Source organism: Pollachius pollachius, assembly GCF_949987615.1.
Source record: "Pollachius pollachius genome assembly, chromosome: 12".
Taxonomy (NCBI): domain Eukaryota; kingdom Metazoa; phylum Chordata; class Actinopteri; order Gadiformes; family Gadidae; genus Pollachius; species Pollachius pollachius.
The window spans coordinates 15,881,344-15,906,652 of NC_136945.1; the positions used below are offsets into that span (position 1 = coordinate 15,881,344).

General features: G+C 50.2%; 2 protein-coding genes across 10 annotated transcripts; both read right to left on the reverse strand.

Annotated features, from left to right (window-relative positions):
* Positions 1–578: 578 nt before the first annotated feature.
* Positions 579–9,039, reverse strand: stau1 (staufen double-stranded RNA binding protein 1). Of its 3 annotated transcripts, none has more exons than XM_079747597.1 (15): positions 8,865–9,039; positions 7,634–7,960; positions 7,273–7,394; positions 6,979–7,123; positions 6,591–6,744; positions 6,014–6,185; positions 5,664–5,759; positions 5,322–5,534; positions 5,050–5,193; positions 3,270–3,416; positions 3,081–3,162; positions 2,343–2,689; positions 2,102–2,224; positions 1,604–1,683; positions 579–1,486 (listed from the first exon to the last, which is right to left on the reverse strand). In XM_079747597.1, exons 2-15 carry the CDS (start codon positions 7,836–7,838, stop codon positions 1,399–1,401), a joined length of 2,118 nt encoding a protein of 705 aa, XP_079603723.1. In that variant the 5' UTR covers positions 7,839–7,960; positions 8,865–9,039; the 3' UTR covers positions 579–1,398. The 3 variants fall into 3 exon arrangements, with proteins under 3 accessions (XP_079603723.1, XP_079603721.1, XP_079603722.1); XM_079747595.1 differs by having other exon boundaries at positions 6,591–6,747; XM_079747596.1 differs by having other exon boundaries at positions 6,591–6,747; positions 8,860–9,039.
* Positions 9,040–9,140: 101 nt separating this feature from the next.
* LOC307084210 (protein polybromo-1-like) lies at positions 9,141–24,129 on the reverse strand. 7 transcript variants are annotated; one of them, XM_079748481.1, is made up of 29 exons: positions 24,039–24,129; positions 23,559–23,733; positions 23,337–23,434; positions 22,969–23,116; positions 22,717–22,860; positions 22,152–22,268; positions 21,957–22,025; positions 21,694–21,792; positions 21,443–21,528; positions 21,036–21,338; positions 20,775–20,916; positions 20,539–20,624; positions 19,965–20,244; positions 19,760–19,865; positions 18,668–19,307; positions 18,030–18,241; positions 17,466–17,651; positions 17,169–17,326; positions 16,448–16,696; positions 16,133–16,278; positions 15,864–16,021; positions 14,770–14,953; positions 14,117–14,324; positions 13,475–13,676; positions 13,064–13,132; positions 12,406–12,564; positions 11,999–12,066; positions 9,731–9,923; positions 9,141–9,624 (listed from the first exon to the last, which is right to left on the reverse strand). In XM_079748481.1, the coding sequence occupies exons 2-29, from the start codon at positions 23,691–23,693 to the stop codon at positions 9,461–9,463; spliced, it is 4,809 nt and encodes a 1,602-aa protein (XP_079604607.1). In that variant the 5' UTR covers positions 23,694–23,733; positions 24,039–24,129; the 3' UTR covers positions 9,141–9,460. The 7 variants fall into 7 exon arrangements, with proteins under 7 accessions (XP_079604607.1, XP_079604605.1, XP_079604606.1 ...); XM_079748479.1 differs by having other exon boundaries at positions 21,036–21,347; XM_079748480.1 differs by having other exon boundaries at positions 13,475–13,673; positions 20,775–20,912; positions 21,032–21,347.
* Positions 24,130–25,309: the final 1,180 nt, after the last annotated feature.

Consider the following 25,309-nt stretch of genomic DNA (forward strand, 5'->3'; position numbering starts at 1 on the left):
TGTAAGGAAAAAGGAGGTTTATGTATATTAAATATATAAAAAAGGAGGTTTGAGAAAGAAAGAAAAAAGAAAAGTTGGCAAGACCAGTTGAAACATGAGCTGGTCAGCGGTTGGTGCTGCTGGGGCTGCTCAGCCGAGTAGCCATGAGCTTAAACACGCAGGACTGTACCGCCCATATTCAAATCTCTTTGTTACCCATCATTGTGTTTGCAGGAGCAGCTTTCACTCCCTTAACGTCTACATTATTATTATTTACGGTTTATTTGAATAGGGACAAATGCAGAAACCTAGACAAGCGTGAGACAGTCATCCGATGTTTGTATCATAGTGGTTCTAGCCAAAGCTAATTAACGGCATTTGTCCCAAGTGGGGCTTTTGGTAAAAATAAATCATACAGATTGATGTTATTAAAATATCAGAAAATGGAAATGAAATAAAATATATATCACCAAAAATGTGTTTTTCCTTTGTCAAACCAGCAAACACTCCTCCACTGTTACACGGCACCACCTTCTAACTCCACACCAAGTAACGACAAGACAAGCCATGTGTGTTTGGTGTGCTGAGCGCACAGGTTTACTTACAGTGGAAGTGTAGGGGAGGGGGGAGGGGGGGGGGGGAGGTAACAAAATGAGGGAGGGAGGGAAGGAAACAGGGCTTAATACTGCGCCACCTCACACAGCGGCGGAGAGGTGCAGGTAGTCACGTTACGTCACGCACACGCTACATTGAGTCACGACAACCCACCCGGGGGGGGGGACGCCCCACATGGACATGAGGATAAACACTCGACTCACGGGGGGCAGAGCACCCTGGAAACGAAACGAAGGGGGCAAAACCAAAACATGAGGCGTTGGTTCCCCCTAGCTGCCGCCTAGAGGTCCGGGGAACACACCTCTCCGGGGGGGGGGGGGGGGGGAGCGTTAACAATGTGACACACTTGAAAAATAACGGCCAGAGAAAAGACGTTCCCGGTGGGTTAGGTAACAAAACAACTTCTAGTTCAAAGCAACCACGAGAAAAGAGCCACCTTTTTTCTTCACAGTAAATTCTCTCATTCTAGTTCAGGAAAGCAAATGCCCATTCTATTGACTGGGGGGAGGCAGCCGTTATTTTCTTCCACAAAGCAACGAAAGGAACAAAAACAAAAGAATAAATAAGGTGTACAATAAAACATCATCAAGGGAGAAGGAAGGAACATCCCGTTTTCTATCAATCTTGTTTTACCGAACGTTTCGTTTTTTTATGTGGAACGACGGGAACGTGAACGACGTTATTTTCCCCGAGCCTATGTCGTCTCCCGTGTGAAGCTTTTAGTTCCTCTACAAAAGGGCCTAAAAACACAGTGTCAATCCGCTGTCGAGCTCCGGGAGCCGTCCAGGGCGCCGCCACGGTCGACTACGCGCTGCCGTCCACCGCCTGTGCCATGGCGCTGGGGTTGGCCTGCTGTAGCAGCGACTCCGCCTCCATCTCCTGCTTGCCAGGCCTGAGGCGTACACCGACAAGAACAGACAGAACCGTGAGTGTGACGTCACGGGCCAAACCGAAGGCTTACAGTGTGCCACGAGCGTTGGACGTGTGATGAATGACGGCGCGGGCCTACCCAGAGGTTGGTCCGTTTCCAGGGCGCTCGCTGGACTGCTGGTCAGACTCTGAGAGTAGCTTGAGGATGTTCCGCGCCGCCTGTTGAGCCAGAGGAAGTTGCCGTTGTAAATGGTAAACGGACTGCGTTCCTATAGCGCTTTTATCCAAAGCGCTTTACAATATTGCCCGACATTCCACCCATTCATGCACTCATTCACACGCCGACGGCGGAGTCAACCAGGCACGGCGAGAGCAGTTAGGGTTTAGGTGCCTTGCTCAGGGACCCCTTGACACTCTAGGAGGAGCCGGGGATCGAACTAGCAACCTTGCGGTTACCAGCCAACCCGCTCTACCTCCTGAGCTACCCCGTTGGGGTGAACAGTATTTAGATACCGGTGGCGACAGACATCGTTTAGAAATAGCACCACAAACGTCGAATGAGGACGCTCTCATAAACGCCTGTGCGTGTGAACAGACTATCAAAGAGGACGAAATGAGGTCGAAATGAGTCGCTCACCATGTCGTGGCAGAAGCCCACGTCCTTCCCGATGCCGTGGCTGAGGAGTGGCGGCACGGAGGAGCAGTTGATCAGCGACACAAACTCGTTCTTATTGTTCTTGGGGAAGTCCTTGTATTCCACCTGTGAGCACACGCGCACACACACACACAAACACATGTCAACAAACCCGTACTACCCCCTGCCATCAGTACAGCGGTCACGAGTCAAAGCGAATGAGGGGGGGGGATGGCGGCGTCACCTGCAGCCCCTGCACCGCGGCCAGGTAGCTGAGCTGCTCCGAGGGTCTGGCCAGGGGTCCGGGGGCCGGCTGGCTCAGGCTGCCGTTGTTGTTGTTGTTGTTGGGGGTGTTGGCCAGGATGGTCTGGGCGGTGAGCGAAACGCCCGTGTACAGCAGCTCGTTGGCGATCATGGCAGTGACGGTGGTCATGGCGGGGTTCGGGGCGGCGGCGTGTCGGCCGTAGTCCCTGGCGTGGGGCCCCTGGCAGGCCCCCACGGCCTGGGCCACCTCGGGCATCATGGGGAGGATGCCCGCGGGGAGCTGCTGGTTGCTGAGGTAGGGCAGGCGGTAGTCCTCGTCCTTGCAGGCTGTCGGGGGCGGGGGGGGGTGGTTAGAGTCATCGTGTGCGGGGGACGATGGAGGAGTCACTCCGACAATAGGAGAAAGACAGATGGGCAACTGGGGCCGTTGGACATGCTATTACTCATCTCATGAGTAATAGGTCACGCATGGCTGCACGGTTAGGACAAGGAAGTTCTAAATGGGAATGTTTTTCCCGATATTGGGATTAGGATTATTCTGTGCGATCATTAATAACACAGAAATGGCTGACTATTATTGTTCGTTATTTGCATTGAATGTGCCAGGCGTACAAAATGAGGATTTTTTCATTTTACAAAATTTCTTCAAACACAACTGAACCCTTTCACGACAGGAGAGCCGCAAAGGGCCAGAATGGCTCTCTGAACACTCGCTCACCCAACGTCCCGTCGTCCACCGAACCCGGCTCAAAGAAGGTCACTTTGCGTCTCTCCTGCTCTCCGGGCTTCTTTAGCGGGGCCTGCGAGGTCATACAGCCAGACACAAACACATTAAAACATACCCCGGTTACCCTGGTCACCAGCAGCGGTGCGTTCTCCTTGTTTTCCACCTGGCGGGACCACCTGCCTTCTCGTCGGTCTTCAGAGCCGGCTTGGGGGGCTGGGGCTGAGGCACTTTGTAACCCAGCAGCTCCAGCATGGTCTCCGCCGCGTTCCTCTTGGCCACCTTCTTGCTCGGACCCAGGCCCTCCGCGCACTGGCCGCACACGCTCACCTGTTGCCGGGGGCAACGCGGCAATGTTTGAGGGAGAGAGAGGGAGAGAGAGAGTGCAGAGTGAGTCGGAGGTAGCTACAGAGGCTGTGTGTAAGGGAGCAGGGAAGAGGAACGCAAGACCTTTTGCTCCAAAGTAAAGGATGCTTGAAAAGTTAGACTGTGGAAGTTAGAGGGGCTAGACCCCAGGAGCCTTCTGCTTTAGTATAGCAGCTTAGGTCCCATCCACACAGAAACTATTTTTTTGTGAAAACACATACGTCTGGATCGCTCGGGCCGACTTTCCAACCAGGAAAGTCTTTTGAAACCAGGTCCCAGGGTGGCTAAGATAAAAATGGCCCTTTGCGTTTTTGTGTTCGGATTCGTGTGGACGCCTGATACTCAAATGATGACGTCATCGCCCCCCCCCCCCCGGCCACCTGTTGGGGTTCCGTCAAATATTTTTGGGGTGATTTTATTTTATTATTTTTGTAGCTTTAAATACAGCCCCTTGGTAAATTCATTTACTAAATGACACAAAAAAATATTTTCTGCTCAATATAAAAGGTATAACAACTGCTTTCTCCTCCTCGACCGTATGACTGTATACAGCGCGAGGGCCTGATGCGCATGCTCCACAGACGTCCATTTCTTTTTTTTGTGGAGAACCAGCGCCACATTGAGGCCTTGAATATGTACTACAGTGTTTCTCCGAAAAAAAACGGACTCAATGAGTCCGTTTTTACGGAGATATTTGTGAAACGCAGCCAAGGAAAATGGAGGGGGAAAAGATTGTTTTCACCCGTGTGGACGGGGCCTTAGGCTACCTCCCTGCTGCCACCTGTATGCATACACTCCCTGGTGCTCACCTGGATGACTGCTCCTCACCTGGATGACTGACCCCCTGCTCCTCACCTGGATGACTGCTCCTCACCTGGATGACTGACCCCCTGCTCCTCACCTGGATGACTGCTCCTCACCTGGATGACTGACCCCCTGCTCCTCACCTGGATGACTGCTCCTCACCTGGATGACTGACCCCCTGCTCCTCACCTGGATGACTGCTCCTCACCTGGATGACTGACCCCCTACTCCTCACCTGGATGACTGCTCCTCACCTGGATGACTGACCCCCTGCTCCTCACCTGGATGACTGAACCCCCTGCTGCTCACCTGGATGACTGCTCCTCACCTGGATGACTGACCCCCTGCTCCTCACCTGGATGACTGAACCCCTGCTGCTCACCTGGATGACTGCTCCTCACCTGGATGACTGAACCCCGCCCTCCTCACCTGGATGACTGAACCCCGCCCTCCTCACCTGGATGACTGAACCCCGTCCTCCTCACCTGTATGACTGAACCCCATCCTCCTCACCTGTATGACTGAACCCCGCCCTCCTCACCTGGATGACTGAACCCCGCCCTCCTCACCTGGATGACTGAACCCCGTCCTCCTCACCTGTATGACTGAACCCCGCCCTCCTCACCTGGATGACTGAACCCCGCCCTCCTCACCTGTATGACTGAACCCCGCCCTCCTCACCTGGATGACTGAACCCCGCCCTCCTCACCTGGATGACTGAACCCCGTCCTCCTCACCTGGATGACTGAACCCCGCCCTCCTCACCTGGATGACTGAACCCCCTGCTGCTCACCTGGATGACAAACTCCCTGCGGCGCGGCAGCCCCCTCTCCGTCAGAAGCCCGTACTCCGGCTCCTTCTCCTTCTTGGCCTGCTGGATCTGGGCCAGCCGGCTGATGGGGTTCATGCCCTGGCCGTACTCCGGGCTGGTCTGCAGCTGCCGTGGGTGGAGGGCGACAGGGGTCGAAGGTCAAACGACGGGCAGCGGCCCAGGATGTGACAAGAGTCATAAATTAGGCTTGATGACGCATTGGGGAGGGGGGGAGGTAGGGCCGCCGTGGTTACCTTGACGATGGACTTGGGTTTCTTTTTAATGTGCGGCAGCATCTTCTCCACGCCGGGGACGTGGGGCAGCTTTCTCAGCTCCTCCAGCACCATGGCCGCCGCCAGCTTCTTGGCGATCTTCTTGCTCTTGCCCTCCCCTTCCCCAGCGAACTCGCCCACCACCACCCGCACGGCGAAGCTCTTCATGTGGGGCGGGCCGGCTTCCTGCAACACCTGCAACGCAGAGCACCGCAGGAAACAAAATCACAAATCACATGTATTCTCTTTGATATCCTCTTTGAAATGGAAGACCGCCTAAAAGTATGCCTACAACAGGACACGCCTCGGAAAAACGGATCAAACCTCAAAGTTGACGGGAAGATTCCTCTTGAGTGCAATCTCAAAGACTTGGCTGATTTCGGACTTGTTGAGGTTCTCCTCCTCGCCTTCGCCGTTCATCTGCACCACAGACAACACATCACGCCATTATGATACAGGCGAGCACTCCACGTTGCATTCACACCGCACTTGTTCCCTCCCCCCGCCGGGGGTGAAGTGTTGTCAGATTGGGCCGGATTTCCCACCCAATCTGACAACCCTGACTGCAGTGCGCTGCAGCCAGGGTTGCTAGATTGGGCAGACACGGTGGGGGGGGGGGGGTAGGAGACAGACACGGTGAGGTGTATGAGCAGGGTGTTGCAGGGGGTCCTCACCAAGGGCAGCTGTTGGAGCATGGGCTCGTTCTCCAGCACCTTCAGCGCCCGGGCAGCAGCGTCGTGCTTGGCAAGCTGCCGCGTGCGCCCCTTGCCGTGGAACTGCTGGCCCCCTATGGACAGCTCCATGTGGTACAGGAAGGGCCCCACCGGCGGGAACGGGTAGTAATACCTGCAGGAGAACGACATGAACGTCAGTGTCGCCTTTGAGGAAGGTGTCGTGCGTGGGGTGTAAGAGCTGTGCCGTCGAAGTTGGAGTAATTAGTTAGAAAATAGCACCGCCGTCTGTCAGCCATTAGTGAGTGAGACGCTCTGCGACACTGTTCTGTTCTGGTTGCCTGCGCCCCACTCTGAGCGAGTATTTAGATTTACGACAGCTCCCGGCTCATTTCTCCCCTGATTGTTGTCGGGGGTTTTCATCTGGCCTGTCAATCACAGGTGCGTCAATGCAGCACTTTCTCTTTACTTGGTTTGTTCTCCGACTCCTAAACTCCTCTGCTCTTTTCTGCTTGTACTTCAACCCCAACACCTGCCCCTGTATGCGCAGACCTGAGGGGCTGGGGGGCCGAAGACTTACTGTTGCATAGAGCGCTGGTAGGGCCCGGGGCCTCGGACGTTGCAGTTGAAGTTTGGCGGTCGCATCCCCATGTATGCGTCGATGGGCTTGTACATGGGCTTCTTCCCCAGCTTCATACACAAGGCGTTCAGCTCCATGGTGTGCGTGGTGCACTCTTCTGTCACAACAACAAACAGAAGGATCAAAATGCATTGAAAAAAAAAACCCTCTAATTTCCTGTCATTGATTGATGGACCACCGGATGGTACCAGGGGCTAAACCGGAGCATGGATTAGGCTAGGAGGATGGTTGGGGTGGTTGGATTGGGGGCCGGGACTACGCTAGGGAGGGTGGATAGAGGGGCCGTGCCTGGACTAGACTAGTCTAGAGGGGTGGTTTGAGGTCTTGCCTGTGTTGCGGGGTGATCTCAGCGTGGGCCTTGGCAGCGTGGTCTCGGCCAGGGCGGTCGCAGCAGCCGTGTGCTGGGCTTTCTTGATGCTGGTGCCCTCTGCCTCCCAGTGCTGATCGCCTAGCGTGAGTCTCACTGAAAAGATCTGGGAGAACGAGAGAGAGAAAGAATGTTCGCGCGAGAGAGAGAGTTGAGCAGTGGACTCACTGTTTCCATTGCATGATAAGCCAGTGGGAGGCTCATGGATGACATCAGATGGATGACATCAGCGGTGTTACAGCCGGTCTGCGTTACCTTGGAGTGAGCCGGACCTTGCTCACAAAGCAGCTTGTATTCGGGTTGGATTTTGTTGAAACGGGCCAGCTCATTCACCAAACACATGGGGGTCTTCTCTTTAGGGTTTGCCATGTTAGATTCTTCAAAGCACAAATACATTTAGTTGACAAAATGCATTGTAGTCATGACAAGCACTACATTCCCCTGTGATTTGCATTGAAATGACCTCAGGTAATCATTGAAGCCAAAAGTGTTAACCAATCAAATAGCCAGTGACCCAAAGAAATGTTGGGGTAGAAAAAGCAGGGAGGAGGCAAAAAAACCAAGGCAAACTCATTCTAAATAACGAACAGAGACAATACATTTAAGAGAGACAAACCTGTGGTGGGGGCGAAGGGAGTGACGGAGCCTGAAGGAAGGGCAGAGCTTCGGCTGGGCTGGCTTGCGTTTTCGGCGGGCAGGGTGGCAGAAGCACAGGGGATGCTGTATCCGGCCATGGGCGGGGCAAGGTGTAATGGGGTGACAGCAGCAGCAGCAGTGGTGGGCATGGGGTTCCCCAGACACTGATACTGGATCTGGGACATCCTCACTGATGGGCTGGGTCGATTGAGTTACACAAGGCTGTATTTAGGAGTGGAGCTCCTGGAGGGAAGTGACGAGCAGATTGTTGTGTTGTTGTTGTTCGTGCAGCTCTAACTGCAAGGCTCTGCCCAAAACAAAGAAAGAGTCATTCAGATACAAGAGCTGCTCTGTTACAACTTTGTATAACATGGAATCAGGAATCGATACATAAAATCGAAGGATGACAGTGGGGACCTACAAATTGTGATCAGATTTGATGAAAGATCACAACTTTAAGCTACTGCTGAGAGCGCTGAACACACCTCAATCGTGCAGAGCGCACAGAACACAACTCATTTGTGCAGAGAGTCCAGAACACAACTCAACTGTGCAGCAACTGAGGATGACTTGGAAGAGCCAACGTTAGCATCAACGCTAGCTAGCCACCACATTAGGCGACAATGAATGTGGTATTACGTTTACAATAGTAAACGTAATGCTGACTTTTAGCAGGCCCATTGCATGCATACCCGAAATATAAACTTAACCGGTATATTGGTGAAGGAAAAAGTTCCACTACTTGCAGCCAGCCAATGATTATTGCAGTAAGTGGATTGTTTTTACAAGGCGAGCCGGTGTTCACAACAGCTAGCATCCAAACCGGCTCATCTTACAAAAAACGGCCATGGTACTAACTCACTCGTGTGCTCATGTGTGATCGTATGACTAAATGCATGTCAATCGATCCAACTACAAGGAACGGGAATTGTCTTAAGATAACTGCATTAGTGCCTCGGTTCTAAGGCCGCCGGTGGCTCAATCAGCAGCAGCACACATGGAGCCAGTCTGCAGGCTCAACGGAGAAAGGAGTGCATGTCAACTCAATCCGATGGTAACGTTGACCATACTGAACGGAAAGCTTTACAACAGGGTGGTTGATCAAGCACTGCACCGTGTAATATCGTAAAGCACGCTTACAACGGGACTGGTGTGTAATGCTGCTAGCTACACTCCAGTAAGTAACTACACCTGCTGAAAACAAACCTGACCTCGGCTCTTTGCTCGTCGACTTCTTGGTTAATCCATAGGCGGTGCGGCCGGCGTAATGTTGTGCTGTTTTGTTAGGTCTTGTTGAAACGAAATGACCTGTGGAATTTTGTGTACAAAATTCTGGCCGTGATGTTGTGGAAAGAAGGTAGACAAGGCAAACACTAAAGAGAATGGCCCGATCCCGATTTCCTCCCAGGAAGTGACATCGAACAAAAGGAAGTGCATCCGACATATAGACCACTACACCTAATAAAGCGACAAACTCACTCAATATGTACAGCACGAACAATTTTATTTTGTCAGTGCCCATAAGCCAAAACATAATGTGAAGACAAATTCTCCCAAGGTTTAAAAAATAATTGAAAAAAGCACGCACACGCACACACACACACACACACACACACACACACACACACACACACACACACATACAAACTACCGGTACATCAAGCTTATCCTGCTAATAAATATAAAAATCCATGATTGAACAATTCTTTGTAAAATATTGCCTCTATGGTCTATTATTACTGGTGCTAGGGTTTGTGTCATGATAAGAACAGTGAGGAAGCAGGTTTTACAAGTGGTCTGAGTGATTCTACAGGTTGTACGCCTGGCGGATGTTCAGCGAGTCTCTCAGCATGAGCTCCCTGAGACGCCACAGCGCGTCCGCCATGGTCCGGTGGGCGCCTTTGCTCTTCAGCCAGTGGCTGGGCAGATGGCTCTCCTGCTCTTTGGTCAGGTGGGAGTCCCGTCTTTGGGCTGTTGGGGCGAAGCGAACACACAAATTCAGATGCGAACACAATTTTCAGCGCAAGCACGGGAGGTACCAATGAAGTGAGCAGGAGAGGGGGGGGGGATGGCGCACCTTTGAGGGTCTGGTCCCACTTGCTCACAGTGCCGCTGTCTGAGTTCAGCCCCTCGATGTACTTGAGGTAGGCTTCAGAGTGAAGGACCCTCTGGGTCTTGGGTGGGGGGGCTACGAACAGGGGGCTGGCCGGCTGGCCAGGCTGTCCGGGGTATGGGGGTGGAGCCTGAGGACCAGGGCTGTACATACCAGGCTGAAAACAACAACAACAACAACAACGGTCATGTATGTTATAAGCATCCATAATAACATTATTAAATACATTTGTTAGTGACTTAATGCGGTTAAAGCTAGACTTCTTTCAACACACAGCGGTTGAGGGATATATGGGACAAACGGTTATTGTTCGGAACGAGGGGTAAGGCTACATGTTTTTCCAAGGACGCATTAACCAGTGTTCTAAGAAATCTCTTCGAAATCCTTCCACTCGTTGGCGAGATGGGGGCGAACAGTGCACAAGCAATTAAAAACCACAACTGTATTTTCTTAGTTATTAATGATTATCTAAATAAAATGAGTTATCATAACCATCATATTGTCTTAGTTTAATGTTGTTTCAATGTATTATAGATCATTTCCTTTCTATATAGAACATACATAGCGTAACAAAAAATCGCTAGTATACCGAATGCATTTCCCCCCTTTGATTGGACAATTAAACACCCAGACACCTACACCATTGAACACATGAATATGCCAGCTGATGTCAACTGAAAACACCATAAATGTTTCAATAGTCGTCATTGATTCCTAATAATAATAATAATAATAATAATAATAATAATAATAATAATAATAATAATAATAATAACAATAATAATAATAATGATAATAATAATTAAAGCTGCAAGCAATATTTTACGGGTGCCAAGCCTAAAGCTGACCAATAAGACCATTAAGACCATAACAGACCATTAAGACCGTTACGAAGACCATTAAGACCTTTAATTGTTTGCATACGCTTGACAACACTGGAATAGCCTCAGCTTGGTATGGTGATGGGCAAATAAATTTTCATGACCTTCAAAAGTCTTTTAAGTATTCAATTGATTACTTTAGCGGCCCCTATCGTCTTATTTTGATGAACTTTAGCCTGGTTAACCTTGTTTCTTTAAATAGACCTTGTTTGGTGATGATTGACTCAAGTTAACCCCGGCTTTAGTCACCTATCATGGATTGGGCTAATTTGGACGTCCAGCCGCCATTTTGAACCTGGAAACCCAGGTTCTGGGTTTCCTTGGAACATTTGCTGAACATGAGGAAACACAAATGTCTACCGGATTTTATGACTGTAGAAGAAAACGTTCAGAAAGTACGTCCGTCCAAATTCTGCATTTTCAGTTAATCGATATAACTCCCCATATCGCCCGATCTGGGTACAATTTGGAGATGTTACATTTTCAGTCGATTGTTTTACCGCTCCCTATAGTCCAATATGGATACAATTTGGAGGGGTTCATCTTGACCCATGTTTTTTTGACTAACCCTACACCAAGTTTGATGAGGATTGGTCTAAGTTAACTGGCCATGGCGGCCATGTTGTTTTGTCAATCAATATTTTACTTAGGCAATTGGAACTTTGGTCCCCAACAGCCACTAAGTTGGTCACGCTCAAATCAAACATTCGGTCAATGAACTGTGGTGATTTTAGTCACAGGCCACGCCCATTTCGATGCCACACCCTAATTGGAAATATGTTGACTATCTTGTTCAGAATTTTATTCTGAACAACTTCTGTATTGGACTCAAGAACATAGGAGTCCACTTTGATGTTGATATAAGCATTTAAGTCTTTACGCGTTTTAAACCACACCCTTTTTTAGAAGTCAATGGCTCCTGGGTGCCTTAATCTTTATTGGACAGACTTCGCTTTACGTCAGATTGAAGAAATTGGTCCATAGATGAAACGCTAAAGGACTTTTGTCTACGTCTAAAAACCTAGGATCCTTAGGGAATTGAGTGTTTGTAACAAAATTCAAGATAGTCGTAAATCTATCCAAATAAAGTCATAGGGTCTTGAGGCATATTTGTTCAACATGAGGATATGCATGTGTACACAAAGTTTCTTGACTTGATTTGTTTTCTGCTAATGTTGAGTCAGCCTCTACAGCTGCAGTAAGTTTCATAAAAAGCGTGCGAGCGGTTTAGGCTGTGTAAGTCAAACGTGGCGGAATAATAATAATAAAACTAACAATTACAATAGGTTGCCTTCGCACTTTGTGCTTGGCACCCTAATAATAATCCTGTGTATTGTGTGGGGATGTGTACCTGCTGCATGTAGTGGGTCCCAGGGTTAGGGCTTCCTGCCATGCCGTTCATCCCTGGAGCCATCATACCTGTACAAATCATCAACCCAGATCCTCATCGTTAGCCCGTACCTCGCGCTACCCAGACCATTACAGAAAGGCATTTCAAAATGTGACGGCACAGCGAGAGAGAGAGAGAGAGAGAGAGATGTGTGAGTGGTTGAAAACGCTTGACGTGCATACTACCAGGTCCTCTGCTCTGTGAATGAAGCCTGAGGGGCGGTTTAATGTGGAATGACGAGGGTGAGAGGGTGAGAGGGTGAATGTGTTGGGCGTAAAGGCCTGGACGACCCAGGAGTGGAGCACTGCGGACCAGGTAAACCCCTCCAGCCAGGAGAGAGACTAAACCGAGGGGGAGGGGCTCCTTACCCGGGTGGGGCATGCCGGGATAGTGCATGCCTTGCTGGAGATGATGGGCTGCCATCGGCAGGCCCCCTAGGTGAAGAGGCGGCATGGGGGCCACGCTCAACAGGCCCTCGTGGGGGCCCTGCATGGGCATGTACGGCGGGCCGTAAGCTCCCATCATGCCTTTGGAGGAGGGGGGGGGGGGGGGGGGGGGGGAGATGAGGGATGAGGAGAGGACAACAACAAACATAGCCATGCATAAGTGACATGCGTGTGGAACGTAGGAGGACATGCTGACATGCGGCGGTACGTGCGCACGGCAGGACGTGGGCGGGGAGGTTAGTGGGCGGGGCGCCCGCGCGAAGGCGAACCGACAGGGGGCCCCGGCTCTCCGGGGAGACGTCGTGCAGCGTCGGCGCGTGAGGCGCGCGCTGCTCGCGTTGGAACAATAAGAAGCTAGAGTGTGTGCGGACAGAGAGCTACACTAGGGACTATTAGGAGGGGTTGGTTCGGGCCGTGGTTGTTTGGTTGTTAACACAGTCCAGGCTCATGACCCAGCGGCAGCACTCTGGCGGGGCACTCTCGTGAGCGGGTTTACCTGACACAGGCGGCATGGTCTGGTTTATCATTCCCATAGTGCTGGGCGAGGGCACCACCCCCACCAGTGCCCCTACTGGGGTACCTGCTCTAGGGGAAGCCTGCTGCCGAGCCCTCTCTCGCTCCTGCTGCTCCACCACCTTGGCGGCCCGCTCTGAAACACACACACACACACACACGTTGACTTCAATAGGTCTTTAAATCCACACAACACAATTCAGATTTGGACCACGGCCAACAGATTTCCAGTCTAATGGGCGGTTGTTGGCAAACCACCAGTCCCATTAGGACCGTGGCAGCGCAGCAACATCAACTGTAATACAAATTCTAATAGAATAAATATCTAACATCACCACTAAATCATTTAAATATGGGGGGGAATAACATACATCGGATGATCAATTATTGCTATAATACGTCAAACACTAATCTGGCAACCGCTTGTCAAACACACTACTGAGGGGGGTTGCCATGCAATCACCCTCCCCCTCCTCACCTTCATATTCAGCCTTCTTGGTGGCCTCCAGGTTCCTCCATTCGGTGCCCACCAGCCGGCTCAGCTCCCCGAAGGAGAAGTCCGGGTGCCGGGCCTTGATGACAGCCCGCATCTCGCTGCTGAACAGGATGTAGCCGCTCATGTTGATCTTCCTCTTGGCCCCTTCCTTCTTGGACATGCCCTTTATCTTAGGAGTGGACTGCTTTGCAAAACAAACCAAAGCACACAGTTGGGTCAAGACCTTCCCGCAGTGGAGTAGAAGGTGTGCATGTCAGTTAAGGTTCCCCAGTGGCCCCATTTTGACCAACTGGTTTACCCATGATACACCTGTGGGAATACTACCCAGTGGACCACCCAAAGAAATACGATCGCAATATAAAGCCAATACATTCCTTCCCATGTTCAGACAGGTTCTCAGTGACCAGTTCATTTTCATATCACGTAGGTTGCAATGTCTGGGTTGTTTTATAAAATATTACTTTTCTAAAACATTCACAAAGCTTGATTAAAGAATTGAACATGAATATGTCCTGGCCACAGAGAAATGGAAGGCGGCCATTCAACTGGCGCCCTCAATGTGCCACGGACATTGGACGGCCGCGTCGTCCCCCTCTCTCTACGGCCTACGTCGCAGGACCAGACCTGGGAGGGCGTGTACGCGGTGGCGTCCAGGTCGATGGTCACGGGGGTCTGCATCAGGGGCATTGAGGGCGTGGCCGGGGCGTCGTCGTCCTCCTCCAGGTCCTCCAGGTCCTCGTCCCCGTCCTCCACGTCGGCCAGCTTCAGCTCCAGCTCCTCGATCTTCTTGTTCAGCAGCGGAGACGCCTCCTTCTGGGGCACCACCAGCTTCCTGAGGACCGCCGGGAGAGGACGAGTGAGGGAGTGGGGGGGGGGTGGGTGAGTGAGTGACTGAGTGAGTGTGGGAGTATGTCGGTGAGTGAGTGTGTGTGTGTGTGTCGGTGAGTGAAGGAGTGTGTCGGTGGGTGAGTGAGTGAGTGAGTGATTGAGTAGTAGAGTGTGTCATTGGTGAGTGAGTGGGTGAATGAGTGATTGCATCGGTGGATGAGCGAGTGAGTGTGTCGGTGTGAGAGTGACCGAGTGTTTCGTTGGTGAGTGTGTTGTGGGCGAGTGAGATGGTGAATGAGTGATTGCGTGGGTGGATGAGTGAGTGACTGAGTGAGTGCACGAATGAGTGAGTGAGAATGGGTGGGTGCATACAGTGCACAGAGCTGCAGAGGACGTGGGCGGCCATAGCCGGTGCATAAACCCCGCAGCGATCCGTGTGCCAGACGGACCTGAAGTAGTAGGTCTCGTCCTCCACCACCTTGGCCGAGAGAGAGAAGCGCTTCAGGCCCTTGAACTTCTTGATCTGCTTCTCCGTCTCGATGTAGCGGCTCTCGCACAGCAGCACGTCGTCCTCGGGCACCTCGGTGGGCCGGCACGACAGGTAGTCCTTGAAGGAGGCCACCATGCATTTGCCTGGGGAGACGGTGTGGAGCCCAAAACAAGGTCAGGTCACGCAGCCAGTTCAACGGAATGACGTGAAAGAAATCACTTGTAAAACACAATTTATGTTTTTACTTAAATAACTACTTTAATAATTAAGTGTTAAGGGATTGATTAATTAAACCGACACACTTCCCACAGGCTCCTCTTCTGTTGATTATTTTATGAAGTATGCAGCCAAACAAAATTCTATAGTGCCCTTTGACCCGGTGCGTCATTTACCTTAGAACAAAATGGAGGCAGACGAGAAGACGCTGCTCGGCCCCATTAAAGTGAAATTCAAGTTTAAACAACTCCCAGACGGAACTGTAGATAGGAACACCGTTATCTGTAATCTCTGTAGTAAGGAATTTTCCTATCACCGGAGTTCATCAACCCTTAAATATTACCTCAACACAAATCATTTGGTAGCAAGCTCGCAGGTACGAGCTGCCACAGCCCCTGAAGCTGGCGCTAGCAGCCAGCCTCGTCAAGCCACACGCGACCAGGCGTTTGAGATGGAAATGTCATTAATTTGATCTTAAAATGCGCCGTATGTTAATGAAAGACATGTTTTAAATAAAAGACACATTGAACTTTAAAGTCTACTATGTCTATTATTCATTGAATGACTCATCTGCCATCATTTACTTGAATTAAATTATTTTGAAATACTTTCTCGGAAAAATGTAAGTATGCGATTAATTTAGATTAATTATTCACAGAGCCTGTAATTAATTAGATACATTTTTTTAATCGCTTGACGGCCCTAATTGGAACATGTCATTTTTCTAATTATTATACCAGATTTTTGTTTAGCAGCATATTTCATAAGAGAATCAACGTGACAACAGAAGAGGAACCTGTCTGTCCGTCTGTCTGTCTGTGTGTGTGTGTGTCGTACCCAGGACGCAGGTCATGGGCAGGGTCTCCTCCAGGTTGCTGAGGAACACCTCCTTCTTGTAGAACATCTTGGTGGGCTCGTGGGCCGTCTCCTCGGGGTGGATGAAGATGGGCCCGAAGAAGAAGGTGGCTCCGTTCTGCACCCACAGCTTCTCGATCCTGCAAGGCGGGAGAGAGCCGATGAGCCTCATGCAGCGATGGCCTTTAGCCTCACAGGTACCGGGGTCTGACCGTCGTAGGGGTCGTAGGGGACGGGGGTCCATCTCTCACCTGGCCACGCGGGGCTTGGACAGACCATGGGACTGGATGAAGACACAGTCCCCCACCTTCAGCCACATGTTCTTGTAGCGCAGCTGGTCGTAGTACTGGCTGCCGGGCTCTGCCCCCGTCATCTCCACCGGGACGTCCTCCCGCTCCTAGAGACACACGCACGCGCACACACATACACACACACACACACACATTAGGATACAAATGGGCTGATATAACGGCTAACTGAATTATACTCTTGATGTCTTCCTAATCTAACCCTGAGGGTGAGTCATGAACCCCTTGTTCCTTCCCCCTCCTCCACCACCACCTCACCTTGTCCACGCAGCCTCCTTTGTCCGCGTCGGACACGTCCATCAGCGCCCTCTCCTGGGGAGGCTTGGCGAACATGGAGGCCACGCGCACCACGGGCAGGGGCGTGTCGCGCTGGGCCAGCCGCACCGAGGTCACCGGCATGGCCCACACCTTGATCTTCTTGAAGGTCTTGTTGCGCGCCGTGTAGCGGGACTCGCAGATGTACACGTCCTCGGCCCGGTAGCCCTCGGGGTGGAGCTTGAAGTAGTCCTGATGGGGGGGGGGAGAGGATCTGGGAGTCACTATTTATTCATTTAGGAGACGGTTCTTTGAGGAGGAACGTGCAGCAAATTTAGACGAATGATCTTATGGCGTCTTTGGCCAAGGAGGCCTATAGAGGGTGTGGCCAACAGCAACGACACTATCCCGTCCCTGTTCGATATCAGCCACTCCTTTCCCCCCAAAAAAACATGAACAAACACCTATGGCTTCTTCAAACACATGTTTGCTTGTGTGAATATCAATTATGGCCCCCATTGCCCTCCTAACCATCCCTGGGAGGAGGGATCCCCCATTCCGCAATCCTTCTCACGATATCTTCCTTGCTAGTTAATGGAGTATTTCCTCGCCCCTAGGGGGAGCTAGGGGGCGTCATTGATAGATGGCCTGTTAAGCCATTTGAGAATGGACCTGTGATTAACAAGGGCTTGACAAAATAAACTGAAAAAATGTAAAATCTTACCTTGACAAACATGACCATACACTTGCCCCGGACTCTGCTGATGGGAACCTTGTTGTAGTAGTCGCTCTTGAACACCTCCTTCTCCAGGAACTTGCGCGTGGCCAGGTGGAAGGTCTCGCTGGGCCTGTAGAACCAGCAGCCGTACAGCCACTTCTCGCCTGGTTGCACCCAGACACACAGGACAACCACATAAGACAACCACCCTCGAGGGCACCCCAGGCGATGCCGTCCCAGCCGTCTGGCTGAGGGGGGGGGGGGGGGGGGGGGGGGGATTACTAGGACGGGGGCGAGGCTCACCGGCTTGGTCCGTCCACAGGCGCTCGATGCTGACGATGTGGGGCTTGTGGTTGGCCTCGGTGGGCGTCACGTACACAAAGTCGCCCACGCGGTACGTGCTGTTCTCGAAGCTGCAGTCCTGGCTGTACGTGCGCTCCGGGCCCGACTGCCACGCCTCCGCCGGCAGCTCTCCGGATTTATCCGTGTCTGTGGTGGAGGGGATGGAGAGCGAAGGAGGGCCACTTAATATTAGCATGTATATTTACCGTATCATATATGTAATCTGAACACTCAAACAAGCATGTTGGTGCTGGTTTGAATAAATGTATATGATATTAAATCCGAAAAATCTGGCAAATCCAACATCAGGTGACAAAATGTATAATGATAAACATCCAACAACACATACAGAAAAGTAGGCACGCCCTATAAAGGAGCCTGTAGAAGGTTTATTAGGGACATTTTGTCCCCTCTCTTCTAACACGTGTCCGAAATGTACAGTTCTCTATCGGAAATGTTACATACCCAATAGGATTTATAAGCATCCTGTAAGAGAAGTGAGCGCTTGCATAAACCCAGCCGTACCTTTGCTCTCCTCTTCTCGCTTCTGTTTGTCATCCTCAAACTCCAGGGGAATCTTCTCCCTCTTCTCCTGGTCGATGTCGCTGTGCAGGTGTTTGGACGTGTAGTTCAGTGCCGGGGACATGAGGATCTCTCCGTTCTTGCACAGCTCGTCCCGGATCTTGACGAAGAACTGCTGCAGTTCCACCGCATCCTCGAAGGCCTCCGCGTCAGTCCTGCGAAAGAAAATAATAAATACCCGTTCCTTAAGGATGTCACCATCTCCCTCTGCATTGGTGTTTTCATGCTTCGGCACCATGATGGAGACTGTTTGGTTGCAAGTTGCGCACAAGTTTAAATGAACCTTCACAGACCATAAAGATTAAAAACCAGGACCAAGTTAGAAGCTCCTCTTATAAAATACATGCTCTCCAATCCTATAGAGACTATGCACTCTGACCAGTGGTTTTGGAAACTCTGCGGCACTAGTAATGTTTTGTACTGCTCTCACTTAAATTGTAAGTTGCTTTGGATTTCCTAAGAGTTGATTCAAGGCCATCACAAAAGGAAATCTGGTTTGTAAGATAAATGTTCAACATAGACAGTGTTTGTATTCATTCAGAACAGGATGTAAATGCAAGTGTGGAAGTGCGACTCCCTACCTGTGCAGCCGGCGGGCCTTCTCCAGCACCTCAAACATGTGCTCCTGGAAGACGTCCAGCCGGTGGTAGCGTCCGCGCTCCACGTTGGCCCGCACCACCTCGAAGTTCACCGCCGGCTTCTCGGGCGCCTCGGGGTCCACGGCGGGGATCTCGGCCAGGGAGTCGCTGTAGACGCGGCCCTCCTCGTCCTGGTGGCCCAGCACCGACACAAACAGGTTGCGGATCAGCTCGCGCACCAGGGGCACCAGCGGCGGCGCGCCCGAGTCCTCGCTGCCCTCCTGCTGCCGCCGGGTCTCCAGCAGCACGCGGTGCAGCACCAGGGCGTCGCGGTAGATCAGGGACTCGGGCTCGTTGTAGGTGCACGCGTTGTTGAACATGAGCGCAAACTCCTCCACCATGGCCTCCACGTCCTGGTAGCGGCCCGACAGCATGTGGCTGCGCAGGCGCTCCATGTCGATGGGCCGCTTGATGGTGGCGTAGTAGTCGGGCAGCTCGGCGCGCGACGGCAGCCGAAGGAAGATGGTGCTGAGGCGGCGGCCGCGGCGGTCCGTGAAGTTGCGCACGGCGTCGTAGAGCTCGGTGAGCCGCTGCTGCAGCGGGGTGAGGTACTTGGACTTCTTGGGGGAGACGCCCGACTTTCCTGCGCGGGGGGGGGGGGGGTCATGGAGATGAGGAAAGGCGCCGCGGAGCTGACGGCATGACGTTAACGGGTGCCTGCCTGTTTACCCGCGCCTTTGACTTTCTATCTTTGCCTTTGTTTTCTTTTACGCATTTTTTTTATTTTGCTTTAGCTTTCTGTTAAATCTTATATACAATGCAATTTCTACAATGCATCTTTCTAACCCTTAATTTTTTTTTACTTTAGCATTTCATTTTATTGTAATTCGATGTGAAGCACTTGAAGCCTGCCTCATGTATGAAAAGTGATTCATAAATCGATTTGCCTTGCACCTCATATTTATGCCTAGACTACCTTTGCTACTTTAGAGTAGAAGCTTCTTCTCGCCAACATGCCTTGACACACGAATTTCCCTGCACTACAGAATGACACAATTGTTGACCTCAATGTTAAGTAAAAAGTGACGAACTTACTCAGCTTGAGCTTCGGCGAGCCCACTTCCTCCTCTTCGGGGGGAGCTCCCATCTCCTTGCGCTTGTCTTTCAAAACCTTCTCCAGGACGTCTGAATCGTTGTAAACCTATGAATGGAATCACACATAAATAAGAAAAAAGGTCAAATGTCTCCTTTTTTCCCCCCTGCCGACTAAACCCGACGTAGCCATGGCTGCCGTGCCCACCTGAGAGCCCTCCTCGTTGTAGTGGCGGGCGTTGCGGAACATGAGCTTCATGTCCACCAGCAGGGCGTCCTCGTTGGCGTAGCGCTCCGAGCGGATGTTGTGCTCGATGGTCTTCAGGTCCATGGGCTCCAGGATCACCTTGTAGTAGTCGGGGTAGTCCTTCTTGAAGGGCTTGACCATGAAGAGCTCGCACAGCCGCCGCCCCGTGCCCACCTCCTTGGCGTCGATCACGGCGCTGAACAGCATCTTCATGCGGTTCTTCCTGATGTTCTTCTTATGGCTGGGACAGAGGGAGACGGGAGGACGTTACCGGGATCCTGGTTCTTAGGATTCTGTTGGTTAGTTTCTTATTTTTCCGTTTCTAAATGTTGTTTCAAATGTCAGCCGTCTGCGGGTTGTCAGCTTGGTATTTAAATCCTCAATCCTCTTTTATATCTACTAGTTTTATCTTACAATAACCATATTCCCTACCTGTACCTGCCATTTTTAACAATACACCAAACCACAGCAATATTATTGCTATGTATTTGGAACCACTATTCAGTTGAATGTTAATTTCTGAAAGGCGGCATACCTTTTCCTCTTGGTGCTCCCAGCGTCAGAGGACAGGATGCTGTCCTCGTCCGCGTCGTCCCTCCTGAGGACGTCCCTCTTCTTCAACTGAAAGCACAAGCACAGGTCAAAGGTCGACATGGTACAACGACACACATGGACTGTAAGCATCACACCCGAGAGTGCCTGTGTAACCACCGGCTGGACATCTTCCAGCATCACTTGTTTGAGGTAAGAGAAGTTGGAGAAAGTAAGCACCTGGAGGATCTGCTGCAGCCTGAGGGCGCGCTTGTAGATGCCCGAGGTGGGCATGTTGTAGCGCTTGGCGTTCTCCAGCATCAGATTCAGGTCCGCCTCCATCTGCTCCACGCTCTCGTACTCGCCCTGCTTCATCTTCTCCCTGTGGAGAGAAGCGGTTGACTCGTTAATCCCCCGCCTGGACCCTGCATGCTTCGTCAACGAAATTGCCGCACCCTGATGGCAAATCCACAGACACCCGTAGAGTGTCCCGGCACTTGCCTGATCTGCTGCAGAGCGATGGGGTTCTTGATCTGCTGGAAGTAGTCGGGGTACTCCCTGCGGGAGGGCAGCTGCATGAAGGGCTCCGAGAGCAGCTGGCCCTGGTTGTTGCGGCAGCGGCGCACCGCGTCGTACAGCTGGAAGACCGGGTGGCTCCCGTCCCCGCCGGAGCCCGGCCCCTCGCCCTCCAGGTCCGGGTCGTCGTAGCGCACGGGCGTGCCGGCGGGCACGGGGTCGTCCTCGCTCTCCGAGCCGTACTGCAGGGACATGCTGACACCCGAGTGACGGTCGCCTTGGGCCGACCTGCGGTTTCTTAGTAGTGCAGAGAAGCAGCACACGCAATGCATGAGGACACGTCTGGGCGGAGGCCGAAGAGTCATCGACTGTGTTCTCTGTGGGTAGGATACCTGATGCGAACGCTGGACTTTGTCGGCTCGGCGTGTTCGAGTTCCGTCTTCCGCTGCATGAAGACCTTTTTGATGGCGTTAGCATCCTAGGTGGAGAGAGGCAACATCAAAGGGATATGACGGGAGCTTGAAGAAGCCTTCTTTAAGCTTAGATCCTCCGACAGTTTAATCCAATGATAAATATTTAAGAATGAAATGTAAAAAAAAAAAAAAGACTGAAACAAGAACAAAAAAAACGAAACTGAATTTACCTTAAAGACCTGAGATCCGGGTTCATTGTACGTTTTGGCATTTTTTGCAAGTAGGTCAATGTCCTTGGCCATAGCATTGATACTTTTATAGTATCCAATCTATGGAAGTGTAATATATTAGCAATAAAACATTTGAATGATCATCCCTGCATTAACAGAGTTCACGTGCATCACTTCATGGACGTTGTTATATCAGACAGGAGAAATCTGCAACGTTGGCAATACGTTAAAAATGTGACTGAGAATTAGAGCAACTCCGTTACCTGTATTCTCTGAGCAATCGCTCGCAGATCAATGGGCTCCTTTATAACTGCATAGTAGTCTGGATAATGCTGGTGAAAAATAATGAAACAGTCAAGCACAGAACAATTCTCTAAACGAGACCACGAGGGATTTAGAAAAAACAACTTCAGAAAACTAGAGAATACGTTCCCACAGGGAAATGCTGAAGAGCTCACCACTTTGGAAGGAAGTTTCTGGAAGAGTTCACTGATGACTCGCCCTGCGGGGTCTGCGTGAGACACCACAGCCTCTAGGAGCTGCTCCAGAGACTCTTTCCGACATGCCGTCGGGGTCTGGGAGAGAAACATTGAGATCATCTTCACTACTCCGAATAGATTGATCATTTAGGATGCAAACAAGAGATGACACAATGATGTAAAACACTGTACCATGCAATCTCACAAGATTATATGAATCACCTCATACGGTCAGGCTACATTACTTGAGATACCATCAAAACGGCAGTATATTGTTATTTTGGTTCATATAAACACAAACACATGAATAAAAATCTGCCAGACTGTATATGAAATACTAGAACCTGACCGATACTGGATTTTAAGGGGCGATGAGGATACCGATGTTAGAGAACCAAAAAATACAGATCATGATTTATCGGCTGACATCCAAAATATAGATATATAACGTTTCTAACATTTGCAAACACAAACGCGGATACCAATAGTTATCTGTGATAGGCCGATATCGACCTATCGCACCGTGGACTATGAGCCTCCCCACCTCGTCCTCGGTCGAGAGTCCTGTGTTGTCGAGCAGGTCGTCGTCATCGTCGTCGTCCCCGTCTCCAGGCTGCACAAACTCGGTCCTGGTCTGGACGTACACCATCCACAGCCTGCAGGCGGCCCGGTACTCCTCGCTGTCCGGCTTCACGGGCGAGAACACACAGGGAGAGTGGGTAGCCTTCCAGAACATAACTCAATGTTTATCGGCGGTATTATTGTCTATTGGTTTAAAAGGGCAGCGTCATCCTACCTTGTAGTATGACTTGGCATTATTAAACAGGAGCTGGAAGTCGGCGGTGAGATGCTCCACTTCTTGGTAGTCCTCCAGTTTAAGTTTCTGTTGGATCTTTGCCATGTCGATAGGCTGGGAAACCGTCTCATAATAGTCTGGTTGATTCCTTAAACACAACAGGGCCAAATGAGCATCGTCCATGATCAACCACATGCAACAACCATGAATTAAATACAGAATTACAATTTTGTATAATGCTGAATATGAAGTTACAATTGGATGTATTTAAGGAAGTAAAAGGAGCCCATATAAGCAAGGCATACATCGAATAAGTGGTAATTTAGTGCTGTGTGAGTACGTCTCCGACCAATAGAATAAAAATGTACCTTCTCTTCGGAACCCGAAGGAAGAATTCACAAAGCTGCCTTCCTTGGTCATCCTTGTAGTCCCTGATGGTGTTAAACAGCTCGTTGCATACAGAAATCTGGGTGGAAAAATCAAATAAAGTTAGCAACTCAAAAGAGAAGAACAACTAGTATGAATTAAACCAAATGTCTAAACACATAAAATGAATGTCGTTGAACAGAGAAGATATGCGGCTCATGTACCGGGTCTACGGTAGGGATATTAGAAGTCCTTCTTCTTTTTCTACCACTTCCAGGCGTGGAGGACGCATCATCCAAATCGCCCCCGCCGCTCACACTGCTGGATGGGGAGGTTGCTCTTCTCCTCTTGGAGCTCATTGAGACAGCTGGCTGGTGTTCAACCCAGCTAACCTGCAGGCTATAAACCAGAGTGGCAATGAGGGATCTCTTCGAACATATGAGGATTAAACTATCGATTGAAAAAACACATGCATATCGTTTTTTTTAATTATCATGATCCTTCCATGGAAGTCTTAACTTAAATGCATCAATGGCAATGCTAACATTAGCATTATGATGGCTAGTGGAACAAAGAATGGACTAGCGCATAACGTTAGGGTGTTTCCTTCTCTGCCTTATCACTTTTCTTGAATAAAAGCAACTTTATCTCAAACATAGTTGTGGTAAATAAACACAATAATATAATTCTATAAAAATTTGTACCTGATATTCAGCAATATACGCTGTATTTCCGTAGTCAGAATGCTAAACTTGCTAGCTAGCTTGATTTAAAAACTCCTGTCCGGAAGTTGTGATTCCGTTTTTGCTGAGGCAGCGAGCTGCCATCTAGGGATCACACACTGCCATCTTCAGTGCAGAGTAGGTAGTGCAACTCAAACATTTTTTTGCTATAGAAAAACTGCAATAAAATGCACGGTTATCGGACAGTATTGGAGGAGGCTGACTTAATTGGGAATAAGTGTACAATTACCTCTTGTTCTCATTCGCAGTTGAAACGTATCCAAAAAATGAAACAAGACATTCAAATACACTGACGTCATTAAATGACTGGGTGACTAAGATATTTAAATTGATCATGTCATTAAGTTTTTATATATAAATAGATGGCTGAATGGATATATATATATATATATATACATAAATATATATACATTCACATATATATATATATATGAATGGATATAGATAGATACATAGATAGATAGATAGATAGATAGATTTTGTCAGTCAGATTGACAGTCAAATCAAATTTGCCCAGTCGAAAACATCAGCAATTAAATTATTACGAGTAATTATCTGTGTTACATAATAGAAGATGCTGCCTCCCAATCATAGGCCACATAGGTTGTCCTACTACAACAGTCTTTGCCTTTTCCGAAGATACGCACCTACAGAGACCAGCCCAATTATGGACCTATACTTGACTGATGATTGGGTGACTGCTGGTGGTGGTGGTGGCAGCGGGATTTAGGGGCTGCTGTTTTTGGAGATTGCGCTAAGCTTGTGGACGTACGATTTCCCTGACGTAAAAAAAAAAGGAAAAGGGATCTGCACCTATCAGTGCTGCGCACACCACTAGCACACCAACCTCACCAACCACCACACAACGCCACAGCGCAGAGCAGAGGGGGAAGCAGACCAAAACGTTTGACAGATCGTCATAAAGGTAGGTTTATGTTTGGGAACAGTATGTTGGTTTTTTTTTAACATATATTCACGGGCTGCTTTTGCATTACGAAGAATCCCATCATCCCCCTTTCTCCATGCTTGTCCTCCTGGACGGAAGATCATAGCGAGAGCATCCCTGCACGCTACACACAACCTCTCGGGCATCGCACATTGAACTGACGGGCAAGGCTCGTATGCGTGCTTATGAATTGCAATTGTAGAGGGGCAATGAATTGATATCGGCTGTTTCCAACTCACAAAGGCACATCGGTACCTTAATCGGAGCTGCCCTATGCATGCAAGAC